Below are 27580 nucleotides of genomic sequence, written 5' to 3' on the forward strand. Positions count from 1 at the left end.
GGGGTGGGGAGATGGCTGTGGTATGGCCGCATGTTGGCCACAAGGGGGCGCCATTTACACAGGTGACCGTGTGATTAGCGCCCAGGATATGAAATTGGCATTTGGAGAGAGGACAGATTTAGAAATTGTGGGAGCGGTTAGGTTGTTTTTCTCCATAAAAGTTCAGAAGAATTAACTCTAAGAGGTAGTACTTATAACCCCCATTTTATGGATGAGGAAACAGGCATGAAAATTCATGTAGGAAAAACAAACCTCTGGGAGCTTATCTCCCTTTTTTCTAATCTGCCCCCAAGTAAGCACTTTTCTGCAGCCTCAAATGTACCCTTGTGCCTAAATGACTACCCATTCTCCAGCTCCGATGGCACTCAACCCACATCCACCTTCCAGGGGCTTGAAGCAGGACCTCACTCTATCTCCAAACAACTCTCAAAAGCATGCAGTTAATCAGGATGGGGATTGTGGTCAGCTCAGGGAAAACAGAACGTAATTCAAAGCACAACTCTTTTCAGGGAGGCCATTGTAGGGACATCTCTATAGTATTTAAGATTCCGGTTCACATTTCCCTTCTGGTGCCTTTTGTTCTTGGTAAGACTGTCAGACCAGATGACCTACTGTCCCTTAGCCACAGGGCAAACATGGGACTCAATCAGCCTCGCTCTCTCTCTCTGAGCATGTGAATCCTGAGAGGAAAGCTAACACTGAATATAACGGTAGGCAATTCATTCCCCAGAGAGGGGAACCCTGAAGAATCTGAGGGTTTCTCTATTACATCCTCCTACCTAGAGCCCTGGAGGAGCTCTCATCCTTGTCCTTTTCAGGTTTCTTAGCTTTTTCCTTTGATTCTATGGGCTATCCCAAATCCTTCCAGTACATTCTTTCTTGCTTAAGGCAGTCAGAGTTGGTTTTTATTGCTTGCAGCCAAAAGCGTGTAGTGCAGGACTGTTGCTCCAGCTTCATATTAAAAAATAATCACCTTTTACTTGATAAAATGAACAACTCTATTTGCAAGAAGTTAGCCATACAATGACTTTTTTGGCATTTGTTAGTTTATTCAGCATATTGTCTATTTCTATACACATATTATTTTTACTATAGAAGAAACCTTACATATTCTTACCATTGCTCCTTTCTACTTCCCCCTCCATGTCAACTTATCTTTAACCCTCATTTCATTCTTACAAAACTAAAACTAAAACTAACAAAAAGAGGCTTGCATATCTAAATTTATAGTGTATTTGGCTTAAGACGATGAATACTAAAAAACCTTTTCTAAGCTGTAAGCAAAGCTCCTACTTAATCTATTTCATAATCATAATCATCATCATCCATGTTGAATCTGATGCTGGCGTGGTCTTCAGGTTTTGGTTTCTTTTTGGTCTCTTTGTTTTGCTCAGTCAGATGTAAGTGAGGCTCACACTGCTTCATGATCTTCTTGGAGGACATCCAGCTCTCCCCCTGACGTTCAGCTGGTGCTGCACATTGTCCGCCCCTCACATCTGTGCCCTTAGCCTTCAGGACCTCCCTGGCTTGTAGGAGGCTGCAGGTGCAGTTCCACGGATTCCCATCCAGATACAGGTGCCTGAGGCGAGGCAGACCCTCCAAGGCTTTGAGGTCTAAAGCAGAGATTTTGTTGTTCCTGAGATTTAAAACCTGAAGCTGCTTTAGATCCTTGAGCTCCCTCTCAGCAATACCCTGGATGGCATTGCCTTTGAGGTCCAGCCTGGCTAAGGTCCCAGGGAGCCTGCAAAAAAAAGAGGAGGCCATGAGCATCACCCCACATCTGTCCAAGCCACACGAACGGAGCAACATCCACCTTTTCTGTATAGTTCTGTCCCTTCTGAAGCTATAACACAAGCTTTGTTTTAAAAAAAACTAATTATAAGAGGAAAACTCGGTCTCTTCTATAGGACTTTCACCCTTTCTCATGGGTCTTATTTTCTAACCATCTAACTTTTGTGTTTCCTATTCATAAAATGATTTAAATTTTTCTTGTTAAATGTGATTACCACCCAAACAAATTGATATGAAAAACACTAAGATCCTAATTTTTAAGCTGGCAAAGGTCAAACCAATATTTTACAGGAGGAGAAATTAAAATGACAAAAGTATGAAAAATTATTGTTCTTCATGAATATAAAATGTAAATAAATTATTCACTGTTCTTATTTCTCAAATTTAAAAATGGTTTTGGTTTGAAATTTTGAAACTTTTGCTGCTGAAGGTATAATGGACAACTTATACACTGTTGTGGGAGTATAAATTGGTACCTTTTTGGAAATAATTTGGTAACATATATCAAGTCTAAATAATGCCCATGCCTTTCAACCTAGGAAATAATAGAAGTGAATAGAGATTTATTTACAAATAACTCATCATATATTTGATCTCATTTATAACAACAAAAGAATTATGAAAGACTAATGTCAGTAAGCTGTTCCTGTCCGTGACCTAATAGCTATGTAGCTGTGGGGCTGGCACCTTCCCACAAGTTCTGCAAGATTCTTGGGCTCGAGTAGGGTAGTAGCCTCAAGGACTCCTCGTCACCGGCGTCGTGTCCCCTACTCTCAGAGTGGAGCAACCGCCACCATGTTTGGCTGTTTGGTGGCGGGGAGGCTGGTGCAAACAGCTGCACAGCAAGTGGCAGAGGATAAACTTGTTTTTGATTTGCCTGATTATGAAAATATCAACCATGTTGTGGTTTTTATGCTGGGAACTATCCTGTTTCCTGAGGGAATGGGAGGATCTGTCTACTTTTCCTATTCTGATTCAAATGGAATGCCATTATGGCACCTCCTAGGATTTGTCATGAATGGGAAACCAAGTGCCATCTTCAAAATCACAGGTTTTAAATCTGGATAAGGAAGCCAACACCCTACGGCCTTGAATATTGTCCGTACTCCAACTGTTGCTCAGATTGGAATTTCAGTGGAATTACTGGACAGTCTGGCTCAGCAGACTCCTGTAGGCAATGCCGCTATATCCTCAGTTGATTCATTTACTCAGTTCACACAAAAGATGTTGGACAACTTCTACAATTTTGCTTCATCATTTGCTGTCTCTCAGGCCCAGATGACACCAAGTCCATCTGAAATGTTCATTCCAGCAAATGTGGTTCTAAAATGGTATGAAAACTTTCAAAGAAGACTAGCACAGAACCCTCTCTTTTGGAAAACATAATTTGAATAAAATAATTTTTAATGGAAAAAAAGACTAATGTCAATAATATGGAAATTATGAGATGATGATGGACTATTATGTGATCATGAAAGTGAGGCTTTCAAATAATTTTTTAAATGCTAATTCTATGGGAAAGATTTTCTATGACTTAAAAGTTCATTAAAAAGCAATAAAGCATTGATAAATCAACTACATTTAAAAGAGTAAAAAATAAATTGTGCATGGCAAAAGAAATATGCAAAGTCAAAAAACAAATGACTGGGGGAAAATATTTGTAATGTATATATCATATTATTTGTATATAATGTATATATACATATCATTTGTAATGTATATATCATAATCAAACAGCTAATCTCCTAATATATGAAGAACTCTTAAAAATCGAGAAGAAAATATTTAAAAACAAAACAAACCTGGGCAAAAAACACAAATGGAAGTTCATATAAAAAGAAAAGCAAATGGTCCTTAAGTCTTCAACCATACTCTGAATAAGAGAAATGAAAATTAAAACCTTACAGAGATGTCATTTTCACCTATCAGATCAATAAAAAATCCTAAAACGTAACAACACGTTCTTGGGCAATCTGTGGAGAAACAGATATTTTCATGCATTATTTGTGGGAGTCTAAAATGGCATAGCACCTATGGAAGAAAATTTAGCAATGTCTAACAAAATAACATGCTCACTTACTCTTTACCCAGCAATCCTACGTCTAGTCATATACCCTGAAGACAAGACTCCACAAATATAAAATGACTTTTATTGTGATATTATTTATAATAGCAAATGATTGTAAATAACCCAGTCTATCAGTAAAGGATTACTATGCATCCCTAAAAGGGGGGAGGGACGCTGGTCTCTACAAATGACCATAAAGTGATTTCCAGAAAGTATTGTTGAGAGAAAAAAGCAAGGAGCAAAATAGTGTATATAATATGCTATCTTTTCTGTAAGAAAGAAGGGAAAATAAGAATATATATACAATATTTGCTTATTTCTGAGAAGAAAAAAAAGATAAACCAGAAGTGAATATAAATGGTTACCTACAGAGGTCAGTTGGTTCTATATGGTTTTGATGTTTGAACCATGTTAATGTTTTACAAGTTCACAAAATAAATCGAAAAAGAAAACAAAATCAAGCTCTAAACGGAACAAAAGCAGAAACAAATAAATCCAATTAATTAATGAAATGCTTATGTTAGTAACATAACCAGAGATAGAAAAGAAAAAAATACTCTGAGTTAACATCCTTAGTGGTGTAGTCTAAGCCTTAGACTCTAAGGACAAAGGGATCTGTAAAGAAATTTTCCTGAGTACATTTACTGTTAATGGTAATGTTAATAATGAAAGTTTGAAACTTTTTAATGAATGCTGTAAGAAAAAACAAAAAAGCAAATATACTAATGTTATTAGAAACCAATAATTTAATTGTAAGAGAAAAGAGATATACATATAAAGCAGAAGAAGAAAAACCCTCGGTAATATTAAATGCAAATTGGAAGTGTCAATGTGAATTCATAATTTAAAAAAATATATCTCCTAGCTCTGAATGCTGAAAGGTCTGAGAAGCAACACTATACCCTAGTAGCAATGCTACCCCAGTAGCATAAGAAAACTTAGCACATAGATCTTAGTTTCTGAATTCCAATATCCACTATAAAGAACAAGGGCTTCTTGGAGAAATGACTGATTCCAAGTCTGGGGCAAGGAAAGTCAAGGTGAGCCTAGAATTTTGGGTTCAGAATACAATGAATTGTTCAAAGAATTAATGGAATCAAGTCTCATGAACACAAGAACTGCCTTAGGGGGGCTTTCCCTACCCAAATTTGGGACAATTTGAGCATGAAAAGAAATGAACAACTGTAAATAAGCATAACACACTGAATAAATTAAGCTCTTTGGGGTCACAGTTAAGTAGAGAGGAAGAGGAAAAGGAACTGAAGAAAAACAATTCATAATGTTAAGTGGAAAAAAAAACAAAGAGAATACAAAACTGAATTATCCCAAATATGTAAAAAGAAATTAAGTTCTTATGTGTGGACAAAGCCTCTGGTTGAGCAATTATGGCTGATTTTTGCATTTTTTAGCATAATAAGTTTTCAACCCTGAACAGCTATTTCTTTATTTTTTTAAAATTGTGAATGCCAATTTGAAAAGTGGCATGCTGATGCCTGTTGATAAAAAATACAGAAGAATCATAGTTGTGAACCTGAAAATCTGTTTTGCTACACAGCAATTTTGTACTAAGTGCTTTTTCTTTCATGCAATATGAGAAGTTGCGAAGTTTTACAGGGGAAAACAGTTCCTTCATATTGAAATACCACCCAAATGCTGTTTTCAGACACAGTGAACACATGAGATGTGTGTTCATGCACAATGAAACTTACTGGGGTCCCATTCATATTATTGCTAAATCAAAGAGAGAAAACCAATGAATTTAATCATATTTTATGACAATATTACCTTCTTGCTATAGTATTATTCTTTTATATGTTTCAGTCCAAAAGGGCTAAATTTTGTTGTTGTGTTTTTCCTTTTAAATTAAACTTGTCATTTTATATTTGTATTCATATCCTAAGGTATATAGTACATATACATACATAAATGTCTGTTCTTTTGAGTATTTTAAGCCTTAATTACTTAAAATGACTTCTGTTTAGATGGAACAAAATTTACTTAAAGTAGGTTAATAAACCAGGGAAAATTACTTCATACATTTTAACAGGTTGATAATTAAATTCAACTTGGTGGGGAAGAAACCAAGATGGCGGCTAGGTGAGACAGGGCTAAGGAACACCTCCATGGAAAATGCTAGCTAAGGACCAGAGAGTGACCCAGAATACCGGTTACAGCGATGTGCCAGCTGGACGAGATCTGCTAGTTCCCAGGGGCTGTATACTTGGTGAAACTGGGAGTCTGCATTCTGAAACGAGTGAGTAAGCTGGCTGGAAGTCCCACAGCCGCACGGCGATCCAGGGAAGCCAGGGTTTGGCATCTGGAGACCAACGGGCTCTTTTAATAAAAAAAAAAAGCGGGGGGGAAACCCAGGAGCGGATGCAGGTGTGATCGTGGGAAACATGCAGTAAAACACAGCAAGAGGGGGCTGGGCCGGCCTCGCGGTGTCAGGCCTGGAAGATAGCCCACTGCAGATATCCCGGGGGCCGGGGGAACGGAGGGGAGAGTCAGAAGCTGGAAGAATCCCCGCGGCTAGCAACTCGCTCACGGGAGGGCTGGATAAACTCCTGCTTGGGGCCGTGCCCACAGCCCAGAGCCCCGCCAGTTGTCCCGGAGCTGGGAAGGAGGAACTGTGTGAGGAGGGGGGTGTGGAGATGCCCCATTCAGCCATTTTTGCATAAGGCTGAAAGTGAGCCAGCTCGGCCCGGCAGCCTGGGGCTTCCCTTGAGGGACGGCGCGCACTGATGATGTAGCATGGTATTCCTTCAGCAGAGGTCCTGGAGGAGCGCACCTGGGTGGGGAGACCCGCTCGGAGATCCCAGAGACACTACACCAAGTCCGGTGGTTTGTGAGACAGCGAGAGAGAGGGGCTGGGGCTGAAATGAAATGAAGGCTTGGACTCTTGCGGCGGCCTTGAATCTCCGGGAACTGGGGGGATTTGAATATTGAGGATGTCCTTCCTCCCTGACCACCCGTACAAGCACCCCGCATTCAGGGCGGACACCTCCAGCAACACACCCAGGCTGAGTTCTCCGGCTGGACCCCACAAGAATCATTTCCCCACTCATTGCGGGGACACGGTGGAGAACTGACTTGAGAGGTATAGGTGACTCACAGATGCCATCTGCTGGTTAGTTAGAGAAAGTGTATGTCACCAAACAGTCTGAAAAATTAGATAGGTTTTTTTTTTACAAATTAAAAGAACCCTGTAGAGCAGAGCAAATGCCAAGAGGCCAAAAACAACAGAAAATCTCAATGCATATGATAAAACCAGACGATATGGAGAATCCAACTCCAAACACGTAAATCAAGTTATCAGAAGAAACAAAGTTCCTCGCAGAATTAATCAAAGAAATACAATCAAGGAACAAAAACATGGCAAAGGATTTAAAGGACATCAAGAAGACCATGGCCCAGGATATAAGCTACATAAAGAAGACCCTAGAAGAGCATAAAGAAGACATTGCAAGAGTAAATAAAAAAAATAGAAGATCTTAAGGAAATAAAAGAAACTGTTGGCCAAATTAAAAAGACTCTGGATATTCACAATACAAGACTAGAGGAAGCTGAACAACATCTCCGTGTCCTAGAAGTCCACAGAACAGAAAATGAAAGAACAAAAGAAAGAATGGAGAAAAAAATCGAAATGGATCTCAGGGATACGATAGATAAAATAAAACGTCCAAACTTAAGACTCATTGGTGTCCCAGAAGGGGAAGAGAAGGGTAAAGGTCTAGAAAGAGTATTCAAAGAAATTGTTGGGGAAAACTTCCCAAACCTTCTACACAATATAAATACACAAAGCATAAATGCCCAGCGAACTCCAAATAGAATAAATCCAAATAAACCCACTCCGAGACATATTCTGATCATACTCTGAAATACTGAAGAGAATGAGCAAGTCCTGAAAGCAGCAAGAGAAAAGCAGTTCACCACATACAAAGGAAACAACATAAGACTAAGTAGTGACTACTCAGCAGCCACTATGGAGGCAAGAAGGCAGTGCCATGACATATTTAAAATTCTGAGAGAGAAAAATTTCCAACCAAGAATACTTTATCCTGCAAAACTCTCCTTCAAATTTAAGGGAGAGCTTAAATTTTTCACAGACAAACAAATCCTGAGAGACTTTGCCAATAAAAGACCTGCCCTACTTCAGATTCTAAAGGGAACCCTACCAATAGAGAAACAACAGAAAGAAGAAAGAGATATAGAGAATTTTAACAGAAATATATAGTACCTTACATCCCAAAGCACCAGGACACTCATTTTTCTCTAGTGATCACGGATCTTTCTCCAGAAGGGACCATAAGCTGGGACATAAAACAAGCCTCAAGAAATTAAAAAAAAAAATTGAATATATTCAAAGCACATTCTCCAACCACAATGGAATACAAATAGAAGTCAATAATTTTTGAACTGTAACTCCACTATTTACTTCCTACATGATATAAATTACACAAACCCTAATGACAAATCAGTGGTTTTGAACTCAATGTAAAATATATAATTTTAGACAACTATATAAAGGTAGGGGAATGGAGGAGTATAGGAACATAGTTTATGTGTCCTATTGAAGTGGAGGTGGTATCAAAGAAAAACAAGACTGATACGGATTTAAGAGGTTAATTTTAACCCCCACAGCAAACACAAAGAAACTATCAGAGAACATAACCACAGAGATGAAATGTAGAGTTTGGGTTAAGAGAAATGGGGGAAGGAGCAATGGGGAGTTAAGAAATGAGGGTGGAGTTGCTGTTTGAGGTGAAGGGAAATTTCTAGTAATGGATGGTGGGAAAGAGCATTACAACATTCTAAAGGTGATTAATCCCACTAATGGAAGGCTAGGGAGGGGGTGGAATGGGAAGCTTTAGGCTGTTTATATGTTCCCACAACTGAAAAAAAAAAAAAAGTCTAAATAGATGATTGAATGCCAAGGATAAACTTGGATGGAATTGGAGGATAGAGGACAGGTGGCTCAAAGGGACACAGTTGAGACATAAGGTAAAGGAAATATAGAATGTAAGCTTTATATCATTGTTGAACCTCTTGTACTTCTTAGCTGCGCTTAATGGGATTGCATAAAAGAATGTTCTTGTTCATGGGAAGTGTATACGTGAATTATACTGTATGTTCAAGGATGTGTGCAGCTAGCTCTCATATGTTCAGAAGACAGAGCAATAGATGATGGTTGATAGATAGGGAGGGAGGGAGGGAGGGAAAGAAATAGCGATGTGACAGCATGTTAAGGTTGGTGGATTGAGATATCGGGGGAGGGGGGTGAGGGTAGGATGGAATTCTTTGCATGGGGTTAGTATTGTTTTTGCAACTGTTCCTATAACTTTGAATTTATTTCAAAATAAAATAAAATAAAATAAAATAAATTCAATTTGGTGTTAATCCCCCAAACGATGTAATTTTGTGCACACAGATCTTATATAAGATACATCTTTAAAAGGTCCATGGAAAATCTCCTATGTTTAGATTTTTTTTTTTTAAGGAAAGATGGGCTATTAATCAGACTGCGTAATCATAAGCAAGACACTGTTCCCACTGCAGAGACGGCAGCAAAATTGTGGAAAGATAAAGCAGAGTAAACCAAAGAGTAAAAGTGTCTCTAATTATTAAGACTTGAGTTCTAACTTTGGCCCTTCTATTTATCAGTATGCAGCATTAGGTAAGTTATTTGGCTTGCTAAAGCTTCTGATTTTTCATCTTTAAAATTGTGGTGGAGTTATTTTGAGTATTCAAAATATAGGTGAAAATGCTCAATAAAAAGAAGTCACATAAGGAAAATAAACAACAAAATTTCTTTTAAACAAATACAATTAATTATTCAGTTCTATGCTGGGTATCCAAAAATTGGGCCTGGTCTTAGAAGCACCTTTTGTCTTTCTTGTTTTTTGTTTACACATTGGCTTGTTTATTATTTATAATTACAATTTTCATTATTCCAACAGAGAGGCCTCCTGGTTATGTTCTAATTCTTAGCCATTAAGTCCTACAAAAGAAAACCTAAGCATTTATATTAACTTAATCAATACATAACTAAACCTTTGTAACATTTTAAAGGGGTTTAGTTACCAAGGGGTTTATTTTCAACAAAATGCCCTGTCAGTTAGAGAGACACAGGTCTATATCACAGGTCTAACCTGTAAGAAAGATCACTAATTATCCTGGTTTTGTGACTTTTAGTAGTCACTCATAACTTTGATATACTTTGTCTTTATAAGTCTGGTTTACATAAAAAGGCAGTCCCTGATTTTAAGACAAACATGTTTTTAGGAATGTTGTTATGTGTTTGAGTAGTTTTCTCATTTAGGGTAAATGGTGGCACACCTCATTTTGCCAGTAGATGGCACTTGTGTGTAAGTCAGATAAAATGCTACCTAACTGTGGATTTGAATTGTCCAAAGAATGGATAAGGAAGAGAAGATGCAATTTACATTTTTTTCACTAGGCTACAGGTGAGTGAAATGGGAAGCAACAAAATCTTGGACATTCTAAGTTCCAAGGCAGTAGAGTGTCTTGATGACAGTCGACCTCATGGGCAGGGTCACACGCTGGCTAAAACTCCCCGGCTCTGGACTCAGATCGATTACTGACTCTACGTACTGACAATGTGACTTTGTACAAGGTTCTTAATATCTCTAAGCCTTGATGCCCTAATTTGTAAAATGAGAGATAAAACAACGTATCTGCCTTGACAGGATTGCTGTAAGGAGTAACATGGATAACAAATGTATGTATGTTCACTGGAGGTCACAGTAAGTGCTTAATAAATGGACGTATTCATTTCTGTCTCAATTAGCATGTTGTGACAAATGGAGTTAAGCACTTGAGTATACATCTCCCCTTAAAAATATTATTTTCTTGATGAAATGAATAAAAGATGGTAAGCAAAAAAGGGATTTGTGGAGATACTGTTCATGATAGAAGGAAGAGGTTGTCTGCAGTTTATAGAAAACTGAATTTTAAAGTGAAGATTTGTGTATGAATAAGAAGCATGCAAATTTAAAAGAAAGAAAAGCAGAGGTATGTTGTTTAATGCTCATAAATAAAAGTTTTAAAAGTCAAATATAAGGAATAGATATTACTATGTTTTGATTTTTTATGGGAGGGAAATCACAGGGAAACTTTTCTGGGTTATTCCCATGCTCCAATTCAAGAAAAAGCATGGGGGGACAAAGGTGGGGTATTTAAAAAATCACTGTCAATAAGAACTTTGCCATCACAGCTGTCCAACTTCTTTCACAGAGCACACAATCATGCCCCTTAATTTAAACCTCAGAGGAGAATCTCACTCCCACTTCGTTACTTGTTCCTTTGGCCTTGCTGGAAAGTTCTCAACACCGGCTGCATAATAAATTTATCTGAACAGCTTTTCTAAAAAAGCTGGGTCTCACCCCTGGAGGGTCTGATTTACTGGTTTTAAGTGAGGCCAGGCCGTTAGTATGCTTTTCTGAAGTTCTCCAGATAATTCTAATGTGAAGACAGATTTGAAAACCATGGTTAACTCATGCTTGCAGTTCCATTATACACTCCATTGGGTAAAAGCATTGTACTTTCCATGGTCACTTATTAAAACACAAACACCTCTGCAGGAGTAAATAATTAAGCTATTTTTCACTCACTAAAACTTCAGCAAGATTACTTTACGAAATGCAATCTAAAGTGGACCTGAGGAACAAACTCCACCAAATTCACAATTTTGCCCATGGAAGTCATTGCCTGCTGTGAATCCTGATGTGATATGGTTACTCCCTGATATGTTTTATAAGGTTGTTTTTATACAGTATCTTTTTTGTTCTGGAGTAGGGGCACACAAAAAATAGAAAATACAGCTTGAAGCACAGAAGAGAAGTTATTTCACTAACCAGGTTTTAGGGTCTTGGAACTGTCCTGGCATACTCTTGCTGCAGGGCCTTTGTACTGCCTGTTCTCCCATCTAGGACATTTCCACCCCCAAAATCTTCATAGCTAAATCCCTCACCTCCTTCAAGACTTTGCTCATAGCTTACATTTTCAATGGGAGTTATCATTTTACCCTATTTGAAATCACAATCAGCCAGAATCCTGTGATCATACCCTTTGTGTTGCTGTTGTTATAAACATGGTCTAAATATTACAAACTTTACTTACACATTATGCTTATTGGCACTCTTCCCCTACTAGAGTTTAAGCTGCTTGGAACAGAAAGTTGTATCTCTTTTATTACACAATGTTATCAGCACAGAGCCTGGCCCATGGTAAGTGCCCAAATTTCTTTGTTGAATTAAATTAATTGTATGCACGTGCTTCACATTAACAAACTGATTACTTACAAATCATCTTCAATATGTATTTTTTAAAATACTTGTTTCATTTGAAAAAATCACTTTTTGATGTTTTGCATTGAATATAGTTACCATATTGTATAATAAAAAATCCCTTTCCAACTCAGAAAAAATGAACATCTGTACATATCAAAGATAATTTTTCCCTTTCTCATTGCTAAGAAAAGTGATTGGAACTAACAATGAAATTGTTAGTGCCATAGGATTCTATAGAAGACAGACGTCAGTATATTAATTATGAGAAATTTGATAATGCTCACAGTGCAAGGAGCCTTTTCTTCTGTAAAGAGCTTAAAGGAAAAAGAATCCATTGGCAGTCCCATGTATAAACAACATAGCATCTTTTTTTCAGAGAATAATCTTCATTCTTCTACTGTTGTTTTATTTAGAATGTAGAATAAAGTTTGAATAGATAGGATCATTAATGTAAACATACTTTAGATACAGATTATGCCAGGGAGAGAAAGCAGAGTGGGTTGGCTATAGAGGAGGGAGGAAGATTGAGAAAGAGAAACTAGAAGTGTCCAAGTGTTGTAAGTGTGTGTGTGTGTGTGTGTCTGAGAGAGAGAGCGCGCGCAAAAGTGAGCGAGCACTGGAGAGATACATCAAAAACAGAAGACAAGACCAACACAGATGGATGCACACTAATACAAGTGCACACAGAGAAAGCAGCAGAGCCAGTCAAGTCCTCTGAAGGTGACAAGCACTGAGAAGATTGAGGTTCTCCAATATGTATTAAAATTAAAGACAAATTATGTTTTCCCCATAATAACTTCTTTAATGCTTTTTAAATTGTAAATATCTTACTACATTTTCCCTCATTTTTTCCTGTTGTCCTGCCTTGCTAGTGGCTAAGACATGCTTAGTCTGCCTGTTGGTTAATCCAAGTCATATACTTAGAAACCAAAATTGGTTTCAATAAATAAAGAAAGCTAAGAAACAAGAGGAGACAAATTTCATCAAGTAATATCTCTGTATTATGTTTGTTAGCATACTTCCCAAAAGCTACATTGCTATTTTCAAATATAGATAACACCTGTTGATATCTTGTCCACAGGCAAGATAAATTTAGTGCAGGATCCAGTTTGAGGCCTGGAGATTCTGAGTCTCTGCTTAAAACGTCTGCCCTAAGCCCTTACATTGCCTTGATCAGAAAATCTCTATTTGCTCTGACTCATTTTCTTGCATATATAATGTGCTTTATTGCCCTAATCTTTGGAATTTTTTATAGTAACTATAATAAGTGATAACTCTCACTTGCCTTAGAGGTATAGACAACAGCAGGTTCTGCTCCAGGGCCAGGTTGGAGAGCTGTGAACACTTCTGAAGGGCTCCAGCTTCGAACAAGCTGACAAAGTTGTTGTCCAGAAACAAATGCTTCAAGTCTCGGAGGTCTTGGAAGTCTTGCACTGTAACTCTCCGAATCAGATTATTGCTACAATCGAGTTTTTGTAGCCTTGATGGGAGTCTGAGGGGTAACATTTGAAGCTGATTTTGAGACACCTCAAGAGTGGTTAAATTGACCAGGAGCTGTGCCCCATCCATAGAAGAAAGTGAGTTTTCTGACAGGTAAAGATGGGAAAGATTCTCCAAGTGTTTCATATCTCGAAATCTTATCACTTTAAGCTGGTTTCTCTCCATCTTTAAGGATAGCAAGGATTTAGGCAGATTAATAGGAATTTTATTCAGTAAATTACCACTAAAACTGAGAAACTGCAAAGACTGAAAAGAAGTAAAGAAGCTACCTGGTATGAGATGTAGTTGATTATTCTCCATGCTCATGTGTTTCAGATGGGGAAGCACCAGTGGTCCAGCCACAGACTCTATATTGTTACCATCCAACACTAAACTTTGCAAACTGCCAAGGGGGTTGAGCATGCTGGGAGAGATGGAAGAGAGCAGGTTGTTTTTAAGTTCAAGAATTTTTAATTTCTTCAGCCCTTCAAAATCTGATCCATGTAAGACATATATTGAATTGTCATTTAGTTTTAACACTTCAAGGTTAGCTGGGAGTCCACTGGGGACTTGTCTTAACTTATTTTTCCAGATTTCCAAGGTCTTCAAGGTACTCAGAGGTTTGAAGGTATCATTTTCTACTGACTCTGTTCCACTGGCCAACAGAATAAAGTCTTCCAGAACCAACATTTGGGTGAAGTTAGATAGCTACAAAAAAAAAAAAAAAGCGGGGCAGGGAGGGGAGAGAAAAGCAATAAATTCAGATTGTGAAAAAAATACCATCTACATTATCATTACACTAATGACACTTCAGATTTCCCTTCAGGATCTGTTTAAAATTATATCTTTGAAAAGGGGTAAGACTCAGGTCCCGACAATTTTTTATTTATTATTGCCAAAACCAGTTTGTAAAGCATCAAAACTATACCAAGCACTTTCACACACTGTTGATAGGTATACTATTGGCCAACTTTTGCTGCATATTCTCTGACCCAGTAATCCCATTTCCGGGAAGTATATACAAATTTCACAATGATTTATGCAATAGAATGTTCTTTGTTGCATCATCTTGTAATAGCCAGGTACTGAAACAATCTGGAAATCTTTTCATCAAACTATTAACAGTTGCTACCTCTAGGGAGAAAGATTACAAGAGATTTTCACTAGCTCTCTACATTTTGCATAGTTTAGAATTTTTGAATTATGAATTAAATTTTAAATTAAAAAAACAACAAAAGTAAAAATTCTAAATGTCTTAGATATTGCTATCACTAGGATGTGCTTACCTAAGAAACATTTTAAATGATAATATATTTTGGAAACCTAGCTTCCTTACCCCCAATTTGGTGCACCTGAAAAGGATCACTAAAGAAGCAAATAGTATATGTGTCTCCATATCTGTAACACAAGGAGAAGTCCGTTCAGACATATATTCCAGACCTAATGTTACTCCGCTCCAAAAAGTTAGGTATTACCAAATTTGCTGTAATTTCTCCATGCTTTGCAAGTGCAGTCACTCTTATCTCTGCATATCTCTGCCAACCTCCTACCTTTGCACCCACCTCTTTCTTTGATGATGTAATCCTCTGTATTTAGTTCTAGAAGTAAGGTTAAGTTTGGGCAGAAAGAGTATTTGTTCTAGGTTTTCTGCGCTTGACAAAACTTTACAAAATTTTCAGCCTGCTTTGGAATTCAATTGAGCTGGAATTTTCAGCACACAATTTTATATAATGTCTTACTATTTACCATTTTTAAATGTTTGATTTAATTGTGCAGTTGTGCCCTTTTACAATACCAATGCTTGATTAACTCCTTCAAAGTGGGTTAATTTTTCATCACATATTTATGATAGGTATTTATATTCTGGGAGGACCTGTGATGTGAAACACAGCACATTTTAAGGGATCTCCAAATACATTATTCTGTTAGATGAATCCCATGTTAACATTTCTATACACAGACTATTTTGTCTTAATAGTTTTGGTAGCTGCTTCAGGTTAATCATTGCTGCTAACACTTGATATTTTCTTAAGGACTAATCAATTATATTGATTAGTCCCAGTTCCAATAATGATAGCAATTTTATTTTGCATTTGTTGACTCTAAGTACACCAAGTGCTTTTTAATATTTTTTCATTAATTCTCCTAACAACTTGGCAAATTTGCTGTTTGTCAATGCTGGTTTATGGATGAGGAAACTAGAGGTAGTAAGTACAGGAGCTTAGAATTTCAACAAGGTCTATTGGACTCCAAAGTCCCTTCTTCCTCAGCTACAGCATTTTATAACATATTTTTCTATTGCATTTGTCTAAAAAAAAAAAAAAAAGACTCAAGATCTGTACACAAAATCACAGGTTTTTTATAAAAGCAGAGATTTTAGAGATCATTTTGTCCAACTCTCCCATTAAAGGGATGAAGAATTTCAAGCCAACGGAATTGTGACCTGCACAAGACCCAGGTTTTGTTTTTGTTTGTAATCTACCTTCCATTCTGAAGCGTCCTTTTCTAGGCTTACCTTTCACGTAAAATCAGAAATTACTCTAGACCTAGATCTTCACATCTTGGACTGCTGCTCTCCCAAAAGCAGAATGTGGTGTTAACTAATACCTCCATTTATAGCTGACTGACCTCAAACCCTAAAATACTGCAGACTATGCAGTAAGTTTCAGAGACGATATGGTCTCAATGGGAAATTTATTTTTGGATAAGTTTTTGGGACAAAAAGTATGGTGTCAGAGCTGCAATTTGTCTTCATCTCTATTTGTAAAGCATACAGACTAGCCTAAATATTAAATATACTTCACATTCTTAACCGAACACAGGGGAAAGTTGTTTTCCTTTAACAAGCATAGAAAATATTTTTCTTTTTGTCAGAGCCAATAAACATTACTATTGATCATTATTAATGAAAATGGCTACCATTTCTAAATATGTACTATGTTTAGTTCTCACAAAGCCCTGATAAAGTCCTATGTGTAAGCATGATTAGTCCCCTTTCAGAGAAGGAAACTAAGGCTCAAGAAGGTGAAATAACATGTCTAGTATATCCTGCTAGCAAGAAGAAAAGTTGGGCTCCAACCCAGGTTTATCTTACCCCAACACATATATTTTTAGCCCGACTGCTATAATCCCCACTTAGCTGAAGAATCTAAAGTTCTGGCGCCACAAACAGTGAGGAAGGCAGACACTGATTTCCAACTTTTCAGCTGAGTTTGCAGAGCTGACAAAGGGGAAAAAAATCTGCCAGACCTGTTCTTCCATTTCCATTGCCTAAGCAGTGCCATTCTCAAGAGATGTGGAAAGAGATGCATTTGCCCTAGAGCTAACCTTGGGGGCTGCTGGCAGCTTTCCAACATTGCTTAAAAAGCAGGACACATATATATTTCAGTGCTGTTAACTGTGTTCACAATGTTGTGCTACCATCACCACCATCCATTACCGAAACACTTCCATCATTCCAAATAGGAACTCTGTACATTTTAAACCTTAAACTCCCATTCCCTTTTCCCTACCCATCCCATCCCCTGGTAACCTATATTCTAGATTCTAACTCTATGAGTTTGCTTATCCTGATTGTTTCAAACAATATTTGTCCTTTAGTGTCTGGCTTATTTCATTCAACATGATGTCTTCAAGGTTCATCCATGTTGTCGCATGTATTAGGACTTCATTCCTTTTTACAGCTGAATAATATTCCATCATATGTTTATACAACATTTTATTTATCCATTCATCAGTTGATGGACACTTGGGCTGCTTCTATCTTTTGGCAACTGTGAATAATGCCACTATGAATATTGGTGTACAAATATTTGTTTGTCCTTTTGGTATCACATGTCCTCAGTTATTCATTGTTTCTTTACTTTATTCAACACAGTTAAGCAACTCACCATTGCTTGAGAGTAAAGCGTAAATTAATGAATAGCAATAGAAGGCTGGAGGATGCAAAAGAATGAAGTTGTACCCCTTTCTTACACCATACACAAAAATTAGCTTAAAATGGCTTATAGACCTAAATGTAAGAGCTAAAACTTATAAAACTTTTAGAAGAAAATATAGACATACAGTTTTATGACCTTAGGTTAGATAAAACTTTCTTAGATATGACACCCAAAACACAAGCAATGAAAGAAAAATAGATAAATTGGGCTTTATCACAATTTAAAACTTTGCTTCAAAGGATATCATCAAGAAAGTGGAAAGACAATCCACACAATGGGAGAAAATTTTTGCTAATCATACATCTGATAAGGATCTAGTATTCAAAATATATAAAGAACTCTTACAACTCAATAATGAAAAGACAAATAGACCAATTTAAAATTGGGCAAAGATTCACACAGACATTTCTCCAATAAAGATATACAAATGGTCAATAAGCAAATGAAAAGATTTTCAACATCATTGGCCATTAGGGATATGCAAATCAAAACCACAATGAAGATTGCCTCATATCCACCAGAATGACTAAAATGAAAAAAAAGTAGGTAAAAAGCTGTGTTGGTAAGGATGTGGAGAAACTGGAACTATCAGACATTGCTGTGGGAATGCAAAATGGTGCAGGCACTTTGGAAAACAGCCTGACCATTCCTCAAAATGTTAAACATAGGGTTAGCATGATCCAGCAATTCTACTCCTAGGTATATATGAAAGAGAAATGAAAACCTACGTCCAAGCAAAAACTTTACACAAATGTTCACAGCAGCATTATTCATAATAGCCAAAAAGAGGAAACAACTCAAACATCCATCAACTGATGAATGAATAAATAAAATGTGGTCTGTCCATTCCATACAATGCAATATTATTCAACAATATAAAGGAATAAAGTATTGATCCACACTACAACATGCATGAACCTTGAAACCATTATGCTAAGTGAAAGAAGCCAGTCACAAAAGACTCCAGGTTTAGGAGGAAAGATCGACATCAGTTTGGGGCATGTTGCTTTGAAATCTATCTTATACATCTAAGTGGAGAGGCCCAGTGGGAATACGGGGGGAAAGGTGTGAATTGGCGATTCAGTTATGGGAGCCATCATCATATAAATAGAATGAGATCACCTAAGCACAGTATGTATAGTAAGAAAAGGAATGGCTGAGGATTGAGGCCCCTAAGGAGCAGTGGAGGAAGAGGAACCTACACAAATGGCTGAGAAGAAATATCAGAGAGATATAATGAGCATTTAAAAGTGTGGTGTCATGAAGGCAAGAGGGTGAGAATTCCAAGAAAACAGGAATGATCGACCATGTCTTGCAGCAGAGAGGTATGGAAAGATGCCTGGAAAATGGGCTTGGCAAATAAAAGTTACTGGTAGTCTAGAGAGAACAGTTTTAACTGCATGTGGAATATGTAGAAACAAAACAGCAGTGAATTAATGAATAAATGGGAGGTGAAGAAGTAGAGACAATAAGTGTAGATTACTCTTTAACAGTTTCAAAAATAAGGGGAGGTAGCAGCAAGAGAAGACATAGAATCAAGAGAATTTTATTTCTATTGTAATGAAAGGAGTATGTTTATAGGCTGAAGGAGCTAATAAAGAAAGAGCAGTTGAAGAAATGGGAGTGGGGAGAATGATGAAGCAAGATAAATACAGAGGTGGGAAGGATGGAATCAGGATTGGGGGGACAGTGCCTTGAATAGAAGGAGGGGGATCTCATCCACTCTGTCTGGAAGAAAGAATTCACAGAAGTGAATAGAGACAAGTTAGTATGTAGTGAGAAGGAATTGAGGAGGCAAATCAAGACTAACAGCCTCAGTTTTGTCATCATTTGTCAATAAAATGGGAGACAAATCATTTGTGAAGAATGAAGATGGAAGGGATTGAGTAGGTAACTCAAAGATTGTGCTGAAATTTTGGCAGAATCCTGTTCAGGAAAATGTAGGGAGAAACTGACCATGGAGAAATGAAAGGATAGATGGGTGACAATGAAGACCCAGCCGAGGTTGGAGACCTTGAGTTTGGGGTGGTGTGATCTTCAGCAGCACCCAACTGTCTAGCATAGGAGCAACAAGAGTAAATTATCACCCTAATTCAAGATGGCGGCTTTGCGGGATAGGTATTGAGATGATTAAATGTGGGATCAAAGAGGGAAGGGTTAGGAAAAGAAGAGAGATATGAAATACACTGATTATCTGGGAGAACATGGAGAGATCGAGGGTTAGAAGTCTCCATGAAGGGGAAAGATTAGTGTACAGTAGGATGGCTGAAAGGAAAGGAGATGATGATCAGAGAGCAGAGAAGCTCCAGACGGTGATGAGGATTATGTTATAACAAAGAGAAAAGATGGCTGAGGTGAAATGGAACTGAACATAGATACCTTTTCAGAGTTTAAGAAAGTGTGAGAGTAGGATATTGCACTGATCATCCACTTGGATGCTGGAAGCACCCAAGAAGATGCAGGACTTGTGATGGAGAGGAAGACTACGAGCCAGAAAGAACAGACCAGGGGCACAGTATAAGACAGAGGAACAAGTAAACTGTTATAGCCAGATGGCATGAACTTCAAAAAGGGGGAACTTTTTAAGGAGAGATGGATAAATAAAGTCCCTTTTTCCCTGAGGGCAGGGAATTTGACTTTTTCATCTTTTACCCCCAGCCCTAAACACAGTTGAATTACAGGAACAAGTATTAAACATATTAAGTTAAACATATTAAATTGTGATATGTATATATGGTACATACATACGTGTATGTACCTATGTGTATATATAATTTCTCTTGCTATTAATCTGAGGATCCATTTTTAATGTATTTTTTCTTTAAATATAGATAGCTGATTCTGTAGTTCCAACCAAATAAGCAGAATATACATTGTATACTTGTATACAAATTCAAGTGAAATATGGTCATTTAAAAATCTAAGTTTTTTTTAAAGAAGTATATTGCTCAGAACTTTTTATTCTCTTAATAAAACAATTCTATCTTTCGTCAACCTTTCCATCGTGAATATATGTGTGTGTGTATACACACACTCCGAAAGGCAATTAACTGGGTTAAAGTCAGGGACGTGGCACTGCTACTGTTTAATGAACCCCAACCAATGACAAATGGACTCAGTCAATCACTGTATTTGATGAATGTGCAGTTTAATTATATTGGCTACGAAGCAGCAGAATAGGATCATTACCATGTGTAGTTGGCACTCCAGCTCACTGGACGTCTTGAGCCCACAGAGCAAATATTTAAGCTTCTTACCTTTTAACCAGGTATCGTATTTGAACACTTGGCCCTGTCAGGGTCAGATGTGCTCTCTGGCATTAAGCACTACTGGATTAAAAGAGGAAAGTAAACAGAGGAAGACTAAGCAATCGGGCATCTTGAGCCTCGAAATCAATACTGGGCCACATGTTTTAACCTTTAATGTGTCACTTACATTAACATTTCTTAACCAAAAAAAAGGATGGGGGGGAATATTTCTCTCCGAAGAAAAGTGCATCCGCCTGCTGCCACCTCCGCACCTGTATTATAAAGAGGCATCTTCTTATTTTAGGATTGGCTGTATTAGAGGGAGAAGCAGGGACTAGAAGTGGGAATCAGCCACAGAATTTTCCATCTTGAATGGACCTGGGGTCACCAATCTAATCCATCCTTCTCATTTCATAAAGGTTAAAACTGAGGCTGGGAGATTTTTGAATTGCTGGCCTAAGACGATCACATCTCTAGTCAGTGAGAAAACTAGAAGGAGAACACTAGTCTCTAGATACATTTCAAAATACCAAAGGCCAACAATTACAAAAGTCAGACAAATCCCTAGAATTCTTTTCAGTGTCCTTTAAATAGGTGAGCATAAAAATAAATGTCATAATTAAAAGCACATAAAATGAAAACTGAAGTAACCTGGCAAAACAAAACATGTATACAGGTTTTCCACAAAAATATTGGTATCTGGCTGATTTGTAAGGTTTGTATGAATTATTCTGATACCCCGGGCTCATCCTGAGAATCTTATGGTACTAAAAGTATCATCTGTGATCTACAGTATAAATAAAACTACCCTTTTCCCTGAAAGGATTCATTCTAAATCCTGGAGACACAAAATGGCAATATGCTCTCCCATTATATGTGTTAAAAAAGAAACATTTCTTTGCTTTTACCTTGAAACAACATAATTTTTTAGAATTTCAAATAAAAACTGAAATAAAATATCATTATTATAGATTTTGATTTTTTTTTGCTACTCCCCTGAAAAGAAATATCCAGAGGAATATGTCTATCTCATTAGTGCACAGCAAATAGGTAGCTAGTCCAACAAACCCACACTTGCCCCTCACCCTCCCTCACAAAATAAAACTGTGGCAACACGAGTGTAGAATGACATAATTACCTGGAGGTGTTTAATTTTGCTGTGGCTGATGTAGAGTCTCCTGGTGGTAGAAGGAATACCTGATGGTACCTCTATTACTTTGTAGCATTGCACCGACTGCGGAGAATCACAGCTACATCTTCCAGGACAGTTAGGACTGACACCATTGCTAAGAGAAAGCAAAACAAGGAAAGCATAAAGCAGATGCATCTTCCAAAAGCAAGGCTCTCAGGTAGCAGGCAGGTGTTTGGGTGATGTCGCAGGCTTTATACCATGAAATCTGATAATAGAATCTTATGAATGTGTACTCTGTCAATGTAAGAGGACAGGAAAGAAAAAATTCTTAATTTGCTTGGGTTAAAATGTTAGCAACCATTACAAAGAGGAAGGGGCTTAAACATTGATAAGCTGCTTTAATATTTGTAGGTGAGCAAAACCCCATGTTATTTATGGCTTGGAAAGCTAATCTGCAAACACCTCTATTATCTGTAGTTTCCTTGTTTTGTTAAATGTGACACTAGGGAATTAGTGGGAAAAGAAAAAGAGTTGTTTTATAGTGGGCTATAAAACCTTTGAATTTTCTGTGACCCTAAATTAAAACCATTTTTGCAGGACTGAAACAGACAGGTGTTTTCTTCTCACATTAACTAGTAAGAGTAAATAGGCAAGTCCCCCCCCCCTTTTTTTAATTGGTGGTGGTATTTTAGTAACATTTATGCTACTAAACAATGTGGCATAATGTAGTAATATTTGGAGCCATGAAGACCTTTTTCAGTTTATCATTTGACCCACCCAAATATCACATTTAGAAAATTTTTATCATTCAAAAATATTGCTTTTGGGTGTATTAGCTTCATCTATTTATAATAATAGAAAAATAGGCCTCCAGTTTCTTCAGAGAAACTTCTCAGTTATGAAACCAGACAGATGATAGAGAGGAAAGCTTCACTAGTCTAGGACACTCCTTTATTGTGTGTTTTTTTTGTCTTTCTGTGTTCATCCAGTTTAGGACTTTGGGAGCATTTTAAGCAAAAGGTTATGTGGAAAAGGCCTCTCTCCACAAGAGGAACAACTACGTTTCTCCAAGCCAGTCAGCCTCAGCAGGTTGCTCTGAAGAAACCCTTTGTAATATTGAAAAGCTTCTCTCATCTCCTCTTTAACCTCACCTCTCTTTGCTATGGATTTGAAACCAAAAGTTTCTCTGATCTAATAATCAATCCATTTTATTTCCAGAATAAGGATTTCAGTGTGCTTTTATTAAAAGACTTTTCTGCTCTTCTTTTCTTATATTTTTGCTTTTCTTTGACTATCAGAGACAAGGTGCAGTAAGTAGTTTCCTTTTTGGTCAATATTCTGACTCTCAACAAACTTTATTTCTTTTTCTTAGCAACACAATTATTTTGAAAATTAAAAAAAAGTTTCAAACATCAAAATAATGCTCAATAAAATAAAATCTGGAAAATGTAGGAAAAACAGCAAGAAGGAAAAAAAAAATCACCATCACCTTTAATTCCACCCTGAAGTTAAACATTATATTTCCAGTCTCTATGCCTAGGTTTTTGTGTTTGTTTTGAAAAGACAACACAGAAATAATTATTGAACACTTTTTCTTCTCTATTGCTGAAAAGGTAAATTCATATTCAATTACCTAAACTGAAATGCCTACAAAAGCCTGTTCCCTCATTCACCATCAATGACAGCAATTTTTTTGTTATGCAACATAGTGATGTTTCATTTTCTATCCTATGTTGGTGGCAACAGAATTCTATTTTCTTTGATCGAGCCTTGAAATTATACTCTCTCTGTTTTTTCCATGCTATTTCTGTTGTTTTACTGCAGTTTTGGCATTACCTGTAAAATATTACTATTTTACATGGTGAATAGTTTTATTTTATCAGATTGTAAACATACTTATATAAAATTTTATGTTCTGCTTTTTTTAGTATTATAATATTTTTCTGTATTATTTCATAGTCTTCATAAATATAATTTTAAATATCTAAATAATATTCCACCAAGGGTATTGTCCATAATTTGATTCACTGTTTTCTAACTGCTGGATTTTCAGCTTGTTCCCAAATTTTACCATTATAAATATAAATAGCTTTGGTCAGAAAAAAGTTTGAGAATGTTTAGAAGAATAAAAGATTAGTATGTTCCCCAGAATACACCTACCTATTTAGGGTTAAGCCAAGAAGTCAACTTTCTTTCTGATAGAAGACAGAGTCTTGTTGATACTATAAACCACAGAAAAAGTATAATACAAAGGTACTGGAGTCTCTCCAGCCTGGATTTTTGAAGGCCATGCATATTTTGCTGTACTTGCTCTTTGAAGTACTTTGAAGTCACAGGCCCCTTTATATTTATGTTGTACTAGGAAGTGGCCACAGGAGCTGTGACCATTGCTTGGCTTCTAGTTCACTTTCTGCTGACTTTGTAGTTTTCTCATGTTGACCAAAGACCATGGATGTGAAGTCCTCCAGCTACAGCTTGGGATTTTAGCCCTTGAGCTTGTGGGAACCTAAGCCTAAGAGTGAGGTATGCCATGTGTTTCAGTTTCCTAGGCTGTTCAAAGCAAATACCATGAAATGGGTTGGCTTAAACAATGGGAATTTATTAGCTTACTTGAGGCTGTGAATTATCCAAATCAAGGCTTCATCCAGGCGATGCTTTTTCCTGAAGACCAGCTGCCAGCAATCCTTGGCTCCTCTGCCAGATGGCAAGGCACATGGCAGTGTCTGCTGGTCTCTCCCTTCTCTTCCAGGTTTCATAGATTGCCGCTTCTTGCTTCCACAGCTTTCTCTTTCTGTGTTCACTCCATCTATAAAGGACTCCAGTAACAGGATTAAGACCCATCCTGTAGGAAGTGGGTCGCACCTTAACTGAAGTAGCCTCATCAAAAGGTCCTACTTACAATGGGTTCATACCCACAGGAATGGATTAATTTGAGAACATGTTTTTCTGGGGTATGCACAGCTTCAAACCACCACACCATGCTTTTCTCCAGAGCACTTAACACCTTATCGTGCCACTATTACTTGGTTTCCTTGGGCAAGGGGAAATTGAGTAAAGGGACTTGGGTCAAGTATGGAAACTCAATGACTCACCCAGCAATGCTGTTCAAACATAGCTCAGAACCTAGTTTAGACTTTCATTACCAGAAAAATAGCAATCCCAGGGAATATGCTTTGTATTTGAATTTGGATTGGATTACATTTATGTCTTAAACCAGGGTTGTCCCTCACTGGCATTCTTTATTATTCTCTTTTTCCTTCTTCCCTCCCTTCTTCCCTCCCTCCCTTCTTTCCTTCCTATAAACAAGTGGTTCTCAACCAGGGCAATTTGGCAATGTCTGGAGACATTTTTGATTGTCATAAAAGGGCAGAGGTGGGAGTTGGCTGTGCTACTGGCATCTAGTGAGTAAAGGCCGGGGATGCTGCTAAACACTCTACAGTGCACAGGACAGCCCCCAACCCCATCCCAACGAAGAATTATGTGGTCCAAAATGTCAGTATTGCTGTTGTTAAGAAACCCTGCAACAAATACAAATGTGTGCCTCCATACAATGGATATTGGCCTTCCTTGGTTTATTAAAAGCAAAGGTAAGAAATAATTGGTCTAAACCCTGAAGTCACCTAATATCTTGTATACAGTATTTTGGGGGTGATTGTGATAGAAGGGATATTATACCAGGATAGAGAAGTTTGCAGAAATCTCTTTTTAAGGAGTAGTCCTGTGGTGGATAAAAGGAGGATTTAACTTTGTTTTGGGCACGATGATGAATTTTTATTAATTTCACAGGGTATCAGGATTGGAAGGGACCTTAGAGATAATGTAATCCCACACCCTTTTTCCTGTTACAGGTAAGGACACTGAATCCCAGAGAAGTAACCAACCAACCCAAGTTCACCCTGACCTGGGCTAGAAGCATCAGCTCCTGATTCCTACTATACAGGGCTAAACTGAAGATTTTTATTTATGAAGATCTCTCTGGTGAAAAAAGAGAAAATTTTAAAGAATAAAAAATAAATTGTGAACATGATTCTTACAAAATTTGTTTGTTTCTTCTGGAGTAAGAATGTTGTACAAAGAGCATAAATTTGATATAAAACAGAAAAATAAACTGCTACTTAGCCTCTATGAACTATTTTTTTTTTTCTTATGGAACAAAGATCAAAAGGGGGAAATAATTCCTGCTTTACAGAACAGTATAGATGAAATTAAGTCATATCAAGTCCATGGACAAAAAGCAAGGTATTAATAAATAACAGTTGCATCTGTTAAGGTTATGAGTTGCAAGCAACAGAAACAAATTCTGGCTAACTTAAGCAGAAAAGGAATCTGTTGAAAGAATATTGGGTAGCACACAGAATTGTGTGAAAGCCTGGAGAACCAAATGTGTGAACAGGCAAGAATAAAGAAACAAAATCACACCTCCATCTAGTGAGGATACTGCAACACCACAGGACACAGATGCCCTGACCTCCACTACTGAATGAGAAACTGGATACCACCACGTCACAAATGCTACTGAGACTGAATGATGCTACCTCCACTCCACCTCCACTGTCCCCATCCCTCCATTCTCCTGATTCCTGCCTCCTCTCCTCACTATCTCCAGATTAAAAATTGCAGATGGGTGATTCTGGTTAGCGTCTAGGTCATAAGCCTATGCCACAGTTGACAAAGAGCTGATACAGTGATCATCTGGCATTTTCAATTCATTGTAGGAGGAGGATTCCCTCTCTCACCAAGTCACATAAGCTATGAAATTCCTTAAATAGAGGAAAGGGCTCAAATATGGACAGCATCCCATTTATAAGAAGTCCTCTCATCCTCGCTCCTTCTGCTCACCATGGCCACAAAAGCCAAATGAGAGTTGAATGAATTACAATCAACTGGGGACAACACATTTTTACATCTAGCAATTGTCCTAAGTGACATGACTTTTTGTGTAATTGCTTCACCTATACTTTTCTGAACTTGTTAATTTAGAAGACTATAAAAATTCTAATTATATCATTAAAAGTATCCTTATACTTTTTAATCTATGTGCATAGAAAAGATAATTGTTGAAGGACATTTGGAATGCAACTCTTCTGGGAAACCTTGCTCAACTAATCTATAAGAACCCTAAACCACAGGCTGCTAAGGGGAGTCTGTGTTTAATCTATAAAGTCTGACAATCAGAAATAAGCAGTGCTTGACACTGGATGAAAGAGGAAGAATCAATGACTAGTAAACTCTGATAGCATTGTTGAAAAAGGCTGGTTTTAGATAATGTGGAACCTAACCTGGTGCTGTGGGAAAGGGTGAATGAAGAATGCAGATAGGTAACAGGTAACAATGGAAAACTAGTTTTAGCCAGTCCTTGAGAGAATAGGGAATACAAATATAGTAGCAAGGATTGTTTTAAAACTGTCTTTTTTTATGTTTGATTTTTAGGTTTGGTAAACCATATAAAATGTAGGAATGACTTTGTGGTTATCTAGTAAATTTTAACGATAGACTAGGTAAAATAATTTTTGAAGCCTCTGATGCTGTATTTATTCATCAAATCAACCAGATCATCATTAAATAAATCTTTCTCTTTAGCTTGGGAAACATCTTTCTTGAATTTTAAAAAC

The 27580-nt window shown here is 37.3% G+C and overlaps 1 protein-coding gene and 1 pseudogene across 2 annotated transcripts; one reads left to right on the forward strand and one right to left on the reverse strand.

Annotated features, from left to right (window-relative positions):
- Nucleotides 1-1080: 1080 nt before the first annotated feature.
- Nucleotides 1081-22163, reverse strand: LOC119540016 (nephrocan). Of its 2 annotated transcripts, none has more exons than XM_037843970.1 (3): nt 21975-22163; nt 13454-14355; nt 1081-1741 (listed from the first exon to the last, which is right to left on the reverse strand). In XM_037843970.1, exons 1-3 carry the CDS (start codon nt 22161-22163, stop codon nt 1294-1296), a joined length of 1539 nt encoding a protein of 512 aa, XP_037699898.1. In that variant the 3' UTR covers nt 1081-1293. The 2 variants fall into 2 exon arrangements, with proteins under 2 accessions (XP_037699898.1, XP_037699899.1); XM_037843971.1 differs by lacking the exon at nt 21975-22163 and adding an exon at nt 14984-15090.
- Nucleotides 2587-3204, forward strand: LOC119540017 (annotated as a pseudogene).
- Nucleotides 22164-27580: the final 5417 nt, after the last annotated feature.

Source organism: Choloepus didactylus, chromosome 7 (genome assembly GCF_015220235.1).
Source record: "Choloepus didactylus isolate mChoDid1 chromosome 7, mChoDid1.pri, whole genome shotgun sequence".
NCBI classification, from domain to species: domain Eukaryota; kingdom Metazoa; phylum Chordata; class Mammalia; order Pilosa; family Megalonychidae; genus Choloepus; species Choloepus didactylus.